Genomic DNA, 10,715 nt, shown 5'->3' on the forward strand with positions numbered 1-10,715 from the left:
TGCTAGTTAGCATTAGCAAACCTTGCACAGGTTCATCTATTACTGACTAATAGTTCATAGACTTTCCCCCCACACATTTCTTACAACTATATGCACAAGCAATCACTTGTCTTCTTCCCTCTCTTTCCTCTACTAGACATGGAGAATAATACACAGGATTCTAGAGCAGGAGGAGACCACAAGGGCTATCAAGTCCACATACATGCAGGAATATACCATCAAATCACTCCTAACAGATAGTGATCCACCATATATCAAAACCTCCAGAGAAGGAGACTGTACTATACTCCAAGGTAGGCTATTCCACATCTGAGTAACTTTTACAACCAGGAAGTTCTTCCTAATATTTAGGTGGAATCTCTTTTTCTGTAGTATAAATCCATTGCTCGGTGCCCTAGTTTCTGGAGTAAGAGAAAACAAGCATGTTACCCCCTCAATATAAGATCCTTTCAAATATTTAAACATGACTATCATGTCACCTGTTAACCTTCTCTTCTTGATGCTATGTGTCAGAACCCTGCTACTAGAGCCTGGATGTGGCTCTGAGTTTCAGGGTCACTGACATTGATAAGACACCTGCGTCCCAGGACTCGGAGGAGAAACGGCTGATGGACTTGGCGGGGAATTTGCGCGGGGTTTTACTGAGCGGGAAGAGACTGTTCAAACGAGGGGGAGGGTATATAAAGGAGGGTTGGCCGGAGCCTCCCATTCTTGGCTTTTCTGATGTTCATGTTTCCTACAGTAAAAGTTCCTGGTGATACCACAAAGAGTCTCGTGTGTTCATTCAGGAGCGGCTGTGGTGAGCTGACACTAAGCCAAGAATACGGACACCATCCCGCTGTAGCGGTGAGGTGTAACATGCAAGTGGAGGATGAAGAGCTCTTGGGCGCCGGAGGAGGAAGGTCGGAAAGGGCCACTCCCGAGACGGACGCTGAGTTCCACCAGCTGGCGGCCCTGGCGTCATCCACCGCTTATGCCCAGCCAAATGGGGTAACCCAGAGGCGCGGAGTGGTGCGGGGAGATAGCACCGGAGGAGAGGAAGGTTCACCTTCCCCAGGCCCGCAAAAGATGGTGTTTCTGGAGGAGAGGATGTCGGCGATGGAGACCACCCTGGCAGTGATGTCGAGGGCGATGGAGCGCCTGGCGGTTTTGGCGGAGCCGGAGCGAGGAAGGGAACTCCGGGCTAGCTCAATGTGGGACGTGAGCATGGGAAGCAGCCAGGGCTTTGCAGACCTCCCAGCACCGAAGGGAAGGGAAATGCGAAAGGAGCCCGGTGCCCGGCCCAAGATCCAAACGAGCCTGACGCGGGTGGAGGAGAGTGACGACGAAGGGGAAAAGCCTCCGAGAATCCCGGCTACGCTCCCAACTGAGACCCTGGTGCCCCTGGCGAATGCCGGGCGTGGCACAGGACAAAGGGAAGCAGCAGCGGGGCCCACTGGCCCGCAAGGGGGCTTGCGACGGGCGGAGGATTGGGGATTGCCACCACAGGGACCCCTACCGAGACGAGAGGAACTAAGGATCGAGTTTGGGGGAGAGTCCTCTGAACTGGATTTTTTCCTGACCACGGTGAGGGGCTATATGGAGGACAATGCCCACACCTTTAGAACGGAATCCAGCCGGGTACGGGCCATTGGTGCAGTGTTGAAGAGGGGAGCGGCCAGCTGGTACGTTCAACTACACGCGCGGCGCGACCCATGTCTGGGGTCACTCCGACGCTTTATGGGGGCCCTGGAGACCCGTTTCCGAGATCCACTGGAGCAGATCCGGGCGAGGGAGGAGTTGAAGACCGTCTCCCAGGGGCAGAGGTCGGTATCTGAGTATGCGGAGGAGTTCCAATGCCTCGCTGAAAAGGTGCCGGAATGGTCTGCAGTGACAAAGATAGAACTCTTCAAAGAGGGGCTCAGGCGGGAGATCCTCTCCTGGGCGGTGCATCGCGATGAGCCTGACACACTACGCGGATGGATTCAGCTGGCGGGGCGCATCGAGACATCGCTGGCCCAGGCGAGGAGGCACCGAGGAGGGCTACAGCAGCGGCCGCAGATGAAAGAGGGGAGCCGGAAGGAGGGATCAACCCCAGCCGGGAGGAGAACGGAGCCGACAGGGAACGTGAGCACCAGCAGGAGGGGCTGCTTCGTGTGCGGCCGTTTGGGCCACAGGGCTGCCGAGTGCTGGCAGAGAAAAGGGGAAGGCGGAGGCCCGCCCAAACCAAGAGCCGTGGCAGGGAAACGCGCCGAGGAAGAACCACCGATGAGGCACCACTCGGGGGGGTTGGTAAGTCAGGACAAAGCCATGATAGTGGTCCCCATTCAGCTGGAAAGTGGCAGCAAACAAGCAACCTGCAAAGCATTTGTGGATTGTGGATGTTCCAGGAACATCATCTCCCCTGAATTAGCCGAGGGATTGGGATGCGAAAGAACGAACCTAGAATCCCCAATAGCTTTTTCGCAGTTGGACGGATCCACAGCATCGGGATCATTAGCTAAGTACAGTGCCGAAGATGTAAAGTGTAAGATAGGGAGTTGGGAAGGAAAGGTGTCATTTGTGATATCACAAATAGCCAGCTATAATGTTATACTAGGCATGCCATGGCTGGGGCAGGCCAACCCGCAAATCAACTGGGAGGATAAGAGCATGATCTTCAGGATGAAGTTGGAAGAAGGGAGCCAGGAAGTGGAGAGAGAGCCGGGGAAAAGGGGGGAGGAAGACTCTATCAGGATAGCAGAACTGGCAGATAAATTACCCCCAGAGTATCGGGATTTTGTGGACGTATTTGATGAGAAGGAAGCAGACAGTTTCCCACCGAAGCGGAGAGTTGAAGTGAAGATAGAGCTAGTCCCAGGAGCAGAGCTTCCCAAGGCAAAAATATACCCAATGTCGGCTAGGGAAAAGGAGGAACTGAGAAAATACATTGATAAAAACCTAGCGAGGGGTTTCATAGAGCCTTCAAATTCCCCTCTAGGGGCGCCTGTGTTGTTCAGGCGCAAAAAGGACCAAACGCTGAGGCTCTGCATTGACTACAGGGGCCTGAATGCAATCAGTTCTGGAAATAAATACCCCCTACCTTTAGTGAAGGACTTGATCGCCCAGTTATCGGAGGGACAGATATTCACTAAATTGGACTTAATTGAAGCGTACCATAAATTGCAGATTAAACCAGAGGACAGGTGGAAGACGGCCTTCTCCTGTGCATTCGGATTATTCAATTATCGTGTGCTCCCTTTCGGTTTGTGCGGCGGAGGCGCCGCGTTCATGCAATTAATCAACGAAGTGTTGCATCCATTGTTGTACAAGGGAGTCTTTGTTTTTTTAGATGACATATTGTTAGTATCTCGGACTAAGGAGCAACACATAGAACTAGTCAGGGAAGTCCTGCAAAAGTTGAGAGAAGCAAAACTGTATGCGAAGCTTGCCAAGTGCGAGTTCAATAAAGACCAGATAGACTTTCTGGGGTATAGGATTTCCTCCCAGGGAGTGGCGATGGACCCTGCGAAGGTAGAAGACGTGAGGGGGTGGGAAGCCCCCAAAACACGGAAGCAGCTGCAATCCTTCCTAGGGTTCGCAAACTTCTATAGAACATTTATCAAGGACTTTGCGCGCCTCACTTTGCCATTAACGGATTTGTTAAAGACTAAAGGTAGGGGAGAAACAGCCAAAGTGAAGGCCCCAGGGGCCAAACTGACCTGGACAATAGAATGCCAGGAAGCTTTCGAAGCCCTTAAAAAGCGTTTTACTGAGGAGCCTGTCCTACAGCACCCTGATATGTCTAAAGCCTTTGTATTACATTGCGATGCGTCAGACCGGGCATATGGGGCAGTTCTGCTACAGAAAGACGAGGGGGGGAACCTGAAGCCATGTGGCTATCTGTCAAAAAAGTTTAGCGATACAGAAAAAAACTGGCCGATTTGGGAGAGAGAAGCCTTAGCGATTCTAAAAGCACTAGAGTGCTGGAGACACTTCCTGGAAGGAAGTGGAACACCGTTTGAGGTGTGGACTGACCATAGAAATTTACAGTATCTAAGATCCCCTCGTAAACTATCGGCGAAGCAAATTAGATGGGCCCAATATTTCAGCCGTTTTGATTTCAGACTCAGATTCTTCCAGGGGAAACATAATATACTCGCTGACGCTCTCTCTCGGATGCCTCAGCACGGGGGAGGAATTCAGGAATCTGAAGGGAGTATTTTTCTTGATAAGCAATGGGGCCTGGCAGTACTAACTCGAGCACAAGCGGACAAAGAAAACAAACGTACTGCCATTTCCACGGGGGGAGGAGAAATATGGGAGGAAGAGTTGAAGCGAGCGTATGGAATGGACAAATGGTTACAAACAAACAAAGAAAAGGGAGAATTGTGTGGGGATTTGGTGTTTGTAAATAAGAAATTGTATATTCCTGAATGTTTAAGACGAGAAATGTTAAGGAAGTACCATGATAACAAGGGTGCGGGTCATCTAGGCCCCACCAGGACTATTAAACTGTTGGCCAAACAATGCTGGTGGCCCGGAATGAGGAAAGACGCCAGGGGGTACGTCACGCAGTGTGAACTATGCGCAGAGGGAAAAACACCACCGGGGAAGCCCCAGGGGCTATTGCAGAAGGTGGTGGAGCCCATGAGGCCATGGGAATGCGTAGCCATGGATTTTGTAGGCGAACTACCCCCCAGCAGAGGCCACAGATACATTTGGACAATATTGGACCTATTCTCAAAACAGGCACACTTTGTGGCTCTGCCAAAACTTCCTTCAGCTGAAAAACTTGCTGATTTGTATGTGAAGCATGTATATCGCCTACATGGGTGTCCCGACAAGATAATTAGTGACCGGGGAGTCCAATTTACTGCAAAATTTTGGGGAAAATTCTTACAGCTGTTAGGAGCAGAAAGGAACCTGAGCTCGGCCTTTCATCCCGCGACCAACGGGGGGGTCGAACGTACCCAACAGACACTGTGCCAATTCTTAAGGATGTACACCAATTATAGACAGGATGATTGGGCGGACCTTCTTCCGTTTGCTGAGATGGCTTTTAACGGGGCCGTACATTCAGCCACAGGTCGTGCCCCATTCGAAATAGTATACGGACAGGAGGTGGCACCTTTCCCCAGGCTACCCGAGTGGAAGGAAGGGGAGGGCCAGACCGACGAGGAATGGCCGGCCAAAATCAAGCAAGGGTGGCAAACCGTGGTAGAGGCATTGCGGGAAACACAAAAGAAGTACAAGCTCTTTGCGGATCGTAGGCGCCGAGAGGGGGACAAATTGGGCGAAGGAGACCTGGTTTGGCTGAGCACAAAAAACCTGAAATTGGGGTTCCCATCCAAGAAATTGGCTCCACGCTATATAGGGCCATTCAGGGTAGCAAAAAGAATAAACGAAGTGACCTATGAGCTGAGGCTACCCAAGGACCTAGGAAAGGTACACCCGGTATTCCATTGCAGCTTGTTAAAAAAGTATAAAGGAACTCTGGACAGCGGAGAACAATAGTTGTGTTTAATCTTTTCCTTCCAGGACGAAGGGGAGGAGGACGCCATGTCAGAACCCTGCTACTAGAGCCTGGATGTGGCTCTGAGTTTCAGGGTCACTGACATTGATAAGACACCTGCGTCCCAGGACTCGGAGGAGAAACGGCTGATGGACTTGGCGGGGAATTTGCGCGGGGTTTTACTGAGCGGGAAGAGACTGTTCAAACGAGGGGGAGGGTATATAAAGGAGGGTTGGCCGGAGCCTCCCATTCTTGGCTTTTCTGATGTTCATGTTTCCTACAGTAAAAGTTCCTGGTGATACCACAAAGAGTCTCGTGTGTTCATTCAGGAGCGGCTGTGGTGAGCTGACACTATGTTTGATTATGAGCAAGAAATTTTGCCAGTAGAGCTACTAGTACTGTATATACTCGAGTATAAGCCTAGTTGTTCAGCCCTTTTTTTAGGACTGAAAAAAACCTCCTCAGCTTATACTCGGGTGAGGGTCCTGGTGGGCTTATATTCGGGTTGGCTTACACTCAAGTATATATAGTATATTTATTATTTTTCTCTATTATTATTGGTATTATTACATTTATTATTTTTCTCTGTTATTGTTGCTACTATTACATTTATTTTACTCTATTTTTATTATTATTATAAATACATTTATTATTTCACTCTGATCTTATTATTATTGCATTTATTATTTTACTCTGTTTATTATTACTTGTATTATTTTCCTGTATTTATTATTATTATTATATGTATTATTTTCCTGTTATTATTATTAAAAGTATACATGAGCACATTTACATTGATGAGAATAATGATTGGATCAGAGTTGGACAGTCTTATCTTAAATTTGAGCTTTATGTAAATATTCAAAAACATTTAACCTACTGATGCCCCAATTACTGTAATTTTATTGGTATCTATTTTTATTTCTGAAATTTACCACCCTCGGCTTATACTGGAGTCAATGTTTTCCCAGTTTTTTGTGGTAAAATTAGGTGCCTCGGCTTATATTCGGGTCGGCTTATACTGGAGTATATACGGTATTTATTTTAGGAGGAAGTTTAAGCTTGCTTTCTTTCTCTCTCAAACCTGAGAGGGTTATATTTCAGCCCCTGCCTTATCAAACTGATTATTCTTCTTGATAGATCCAGTAATATCTCCCACATTTCCCAAAATTGATCCACTGGGTTTCAAACTTCTGGATGTTCTCATATAGTTCTTACCTCAGAAAGCATATGCTGCACAATTATAGCAATTTCACATCACTTTAACTGCCATTCATCCATCTCAGTAGATATTCCTAAAACATGGAATTCTCTTCCACAAGAGGTGAAAAACAGAAGGGTCCCCTTCCTTCTCTCCTTTCACCAGCTAATGGGCTTTGTTATTAAAACATGCTTTTAACCATCTGCGCAGAGGGCTCTTTTAAGGGAGTGGCATAGTACTGTACTAGGCACCAGCTAATCCCTCTGCAATGCCAGGAATACAACTTAATGGTGTCACATTAGAAAACATTGACCATTTCCACTACCTTGGCAGCCACCTCTCCACAAAAGTCAACATTGACACTGAAATACAACACCGCCTGAGCTCTGCGAGTGCAGCATTTTTCAGAATGAAGCAGAGAGTGTTTGATAATCGGAACATCTGTAGAGATCCCAAGGTGCTTGTTTACAAAGCCATTGTCCTCCCAACCCTGCTCTTCGCCTGCGAAACGTGCACGGTCTACAGACGTCACACCCAACACCTGGAACGTTTCCATTAGCGCTGCCTCAGAAAAATCCTGCAAATCTCTTGAGAAGACAAGCGGACAAATGTCAGTGTGCTGGAAGAAGCAAAGACCACCAGCATTGAAGCGATGCTCCTACACCATCAACTTCGCTGGACTGGCCACGTTGTCCGAATGCCTGATCACCGTCTCCCAAAACAGCTACTCTACTCCGAACTCAAGAACGGGAAATGTAATGTTGGTGAGCAAGAAAAGAGATTTAAAGATGGGCTTAAAGCCAACCTTAAAAACTGTGGCATAGACACTGACAACTGGGAAGCCCTGGCCCTTGAGCGCTCTAATTGGAGGTCAGCTGTGACCTGCAGTGATGCAGAGTTTGAAGAGGCATGAGGCCCGTCCAAGAGGAAGGCCCGTCAAGCCAACCCTGACCGGGACCGCCTTCCACCTGGAAAGCGATGTCCTCACTGCGGAAGAACATGCAGATCAAGAATAGGTCTCTTCAGCCACCTAAGAAACCACCCCCAAGACACCAAGGATGGAAGACAATCCTCCTTGAGCTACAAGGGATCGCCTAAGTAAGTAAGTACTGTACTTTCAAATACTTTGAAACTGTTTTAAATTAGTAGTGATGTTGCAATAGCATCGCTTATTTAATTATTTTTAAAAATGTATTAGCCAGTTTTTAGCTGTGCTTTACTATAATCTCTGCTGTGAGTCACCTTGGGTCCCTTGTTGGGAGAAAAGCATGCTATTAATTAAGAATGTTAATTAATATTAATAGTTAAGCCAAAAAAAAGTCACGCTGTCCCAGATTCATGCCAGAGGGAACCTGAAGAAGTCTGCCCCACAAAACAAAGCACAAAGACATTTCAGGAAGGAGAGAGTTCCAAACAACACTACAGTATTATAATTGTAGTGAAAATATCTCTTCTCCTTTTAAATGCTTAAAATTATTATTCCAGCAGCTCACCCAAGTGGTGAGTAAATTAATCTTTTTTCCTAGGATAAGCCCAGAGCAGAAATTAGTAACCTTAAGTGAAATGCATTTATTATGCTTTTTGCTTAATATGAGATTTCACTTATGGAATTACTATGTAATTTCAGAGCTGTAATCCTAATACGAGAGTGAAAACAAGATGTCTGAATTAAAAGTATAGCTCTAATTTGAAAATATAGCAAAAAGACCAGCTGACCAAATATTCAGCCATCTGAAACTGGGTGGAACCCATCCCAACCTGCGCATGTTAAACATTACTTGGAATTAATTCAGATTAATGTTTCAGCTAATCACCCTAATTAGCATTGGAAAGGTTTGGCTCTTGCCAGGGGGGCCATCCTTTGTTAAGAGTCATTAGCCGTCCTTGGGGCTCCTCTGCCCTCAGAGTGTTGCTTCCCATCTTCTGTTTTGATTTTTGAGTTTTTTAATACTGGTAGCCAGATTTTGTTCATTTTCATAGTTTCCTCCTTTCTGTTGAAGTTGTCCACATGCTTGTGGATTTCAGTGGCTTCTCTGTGTAATCTGACATGATAGTTGTTGGAGTGTTCAAGCATTTCTGTGTTCTCAAATAATATACTGTGTCCAGATTGGTTCATCAAGTCCTCTGCTATGGCTGAAATCCCTGGTTCAATTAGTCTGCAGTTTATCCATGCCTCACAGCTTCTGAAGATGCCTGCCATAGATGTGGGCGAAACGTCAGGAGAGAATACTTCTGGAACATGGCCACACAGCCCGAAAGACATACAACAACCCCGCCTTTTATTTATTTCTTCTAAACAACTTGCTATAGCTACCACTACTGTCAAAGCTTCAGTTAGCTTATGTGGGAGTAGCTTGTTTTCCTCTTCTAGCAGAATGAGAGAGGGGGTAGATTATTCTGCCCTGCAAAGGATCAGGGACCTCTTCATGCAGGGCAATATAGGCCCGCTTTGGCACTTTTGCCCGGGGCTTAGCCAGTGCCTGCCAAGCGCCATGAGATGACTCATGGCAGGCCCCACTCACATACTTTCCAAGGTGGAGGAGAAGCATCAGAAGGTGCTTCCTCTTCCACCACATGGAGGAAAGTGTTTTTTGGGTAGTTCCAATGGAGCTACCTTCACTTTTCTCCTGTTTTCCCCATATGATGAGGGAAAGGGGGGCAGGGAAACAAGTGTTGCCGTGTGTTGCTGCCCTTTCTCCCATCTGATGGGCACAGGGACCGGGTGCCAATGCACAAAGTCACAGACCCATGGGCTGTGTGAAGAGGTCCAAATAATAGTATTTATCTGTGGGTGCTTTACCTCTATAGCCTATATTGATTTTGAGGATTTTCCTCTAGTCTTTCCTACAAAAATTTGAAAGATCCCACAGGGGAATTTTCTAGCTGCACCCTTTTTACCACACTCTGGTGTTGTTCAACTGTATGCGCCCTAGCTGTGAAATGCCATCTGATCTCTGAGATCATCTGGCAGAAGGTGTTTATGTTGGTATAAGGGCAATTCACCTGGTGGAAGACCACTTCACCCAGTACAAGAAGCTTCTGCATATTCCTATCCCTGGAAATCTTTGAGTTAGGATTGTACTGTTATTTTTAATTTGTAGGAAGTTCTCCAGGTCTTATTTGATTGCAACTGTAATCTCACCCTGAATTTTGCTTTTATGACTGATGGGAATTGTATACTAACAACTTCTGAAAAACGACATGTACTAATCTTGTTCCTCCATTCCTCACCAAGATACTGGGGCCTTAGTAGTCACGAAAAAGCCATTAATCACAAAAATTCAAATGCCCATTTTTTTTTAAGATGCACTACCTTTTTTGCAAGGTTTTTACATTCACAACAAAAAATTTTAAAGAACCAAAATCCATAGCCACCTTGAGTCCCCATGGGAGAAAGGCAGGGTATAAATAAATATGATGATAATAATAGTAGAAATAATAATAGGAATCACTGAATTCACCTCAATATGAAACTGATTTTATCAAACTGTGATTGTGGTTTTCTTGTTTATTTATTTATTTATTTATTTACAGTATTTATATTCCGCCCTTCTCACCCCGAAGGGGACTCATGGCGGATCACATTGCACACATATAAGGCAAACATTCAATTCCATGACATAGAACAGAGACCGGGCCATACGCTGGCACGGGCTGGCCTCGAACTCATGACCTCTTGGTCAGAGTGATTTGTTGCAGCTGGCTGCTAACCAGCCTGCACCACTGTCTACCTTAATATCTTTATTGGTAACAAGCCTAATTATAAAATTTGGAAATCTTATGAGAACACCTTTGAGAGACTATTAGGCTTATGAATGACCAACAATATCCTCCCTCTTTTTCTAATTGTCTGACCACACAGAAAATGAAAGTGAATGTACCTCTTCCTTTCTCAATGTCTATGTGTGTGTCCTAGCACTTGAAATGCTGGGACATTACTATCCCAGGTTGTTTGTGAATTGGGCTGCTTGGAAACTCTCACAAAAATGACACCTGGATTAGTATACAGGTAAGTACTGCAAAATGATTCATGCCACATTC

General features: G+C 46.3%; 1 protein-coding gene across 1 annotated transcript; it reads left to right on the top strand.

The window, feature by feature from the left end:
- The first annotated feature begins 499 nt into the window (after positions 1 to 499).
- On the top strand, positions 500 to 5,781 carry LOC134297330 (uncharacterized). Its single transcript, XM_062974525.1, has 2 exons — positions 500 to 2,271; positions 5,500 to 5,781. Exons 1-2 carry the CDS (start codon positions 724 to 726, stop codon positions 5,539 to 5,541), a joined length of 1,590 nt encoding a protein of 529 aa, XP_062830595.1. The 5' UTR covers positions 500 to 723; the 3' UTR covers positions 5,542 to 5,781.
- The last annotated feature ends 4,934 nt before the right edge of the window (positions 5,782 to 10,715 follow it).

This window comes from Anolis carolinensis, chromosome 3 (assembly GCF_035594765.1).
Source record: "Anolis carolinensis isolate JA03-04 chromosome 3, rAnoCar3.1.pri, whole genome shotgun sequence".
Lineage (NCBI taxonomy): Eukaryota > Metazoa > Chordata > Lepidosauria > Squamata > Dactyloidae > Anolis > Anolis carolinensis.

Excerpts from the sequence above, each read along its gene's own strand:
- LOC134297330 (XM_062974525.1), top strand. The coding sequence starts at position 724 with ATGTTCATGTTTCCTACAGTAAAAGTTCCTGGTGATACCACAAAGAGT. Across the intron at positions 2,272-5,499 it reads GGCACCACTCGGGGGGGTTG|GACGAAGGGGAGGAGGACGC; the intron begins GTAAGTCAGGAC and ends TTTTCCTTCCAG.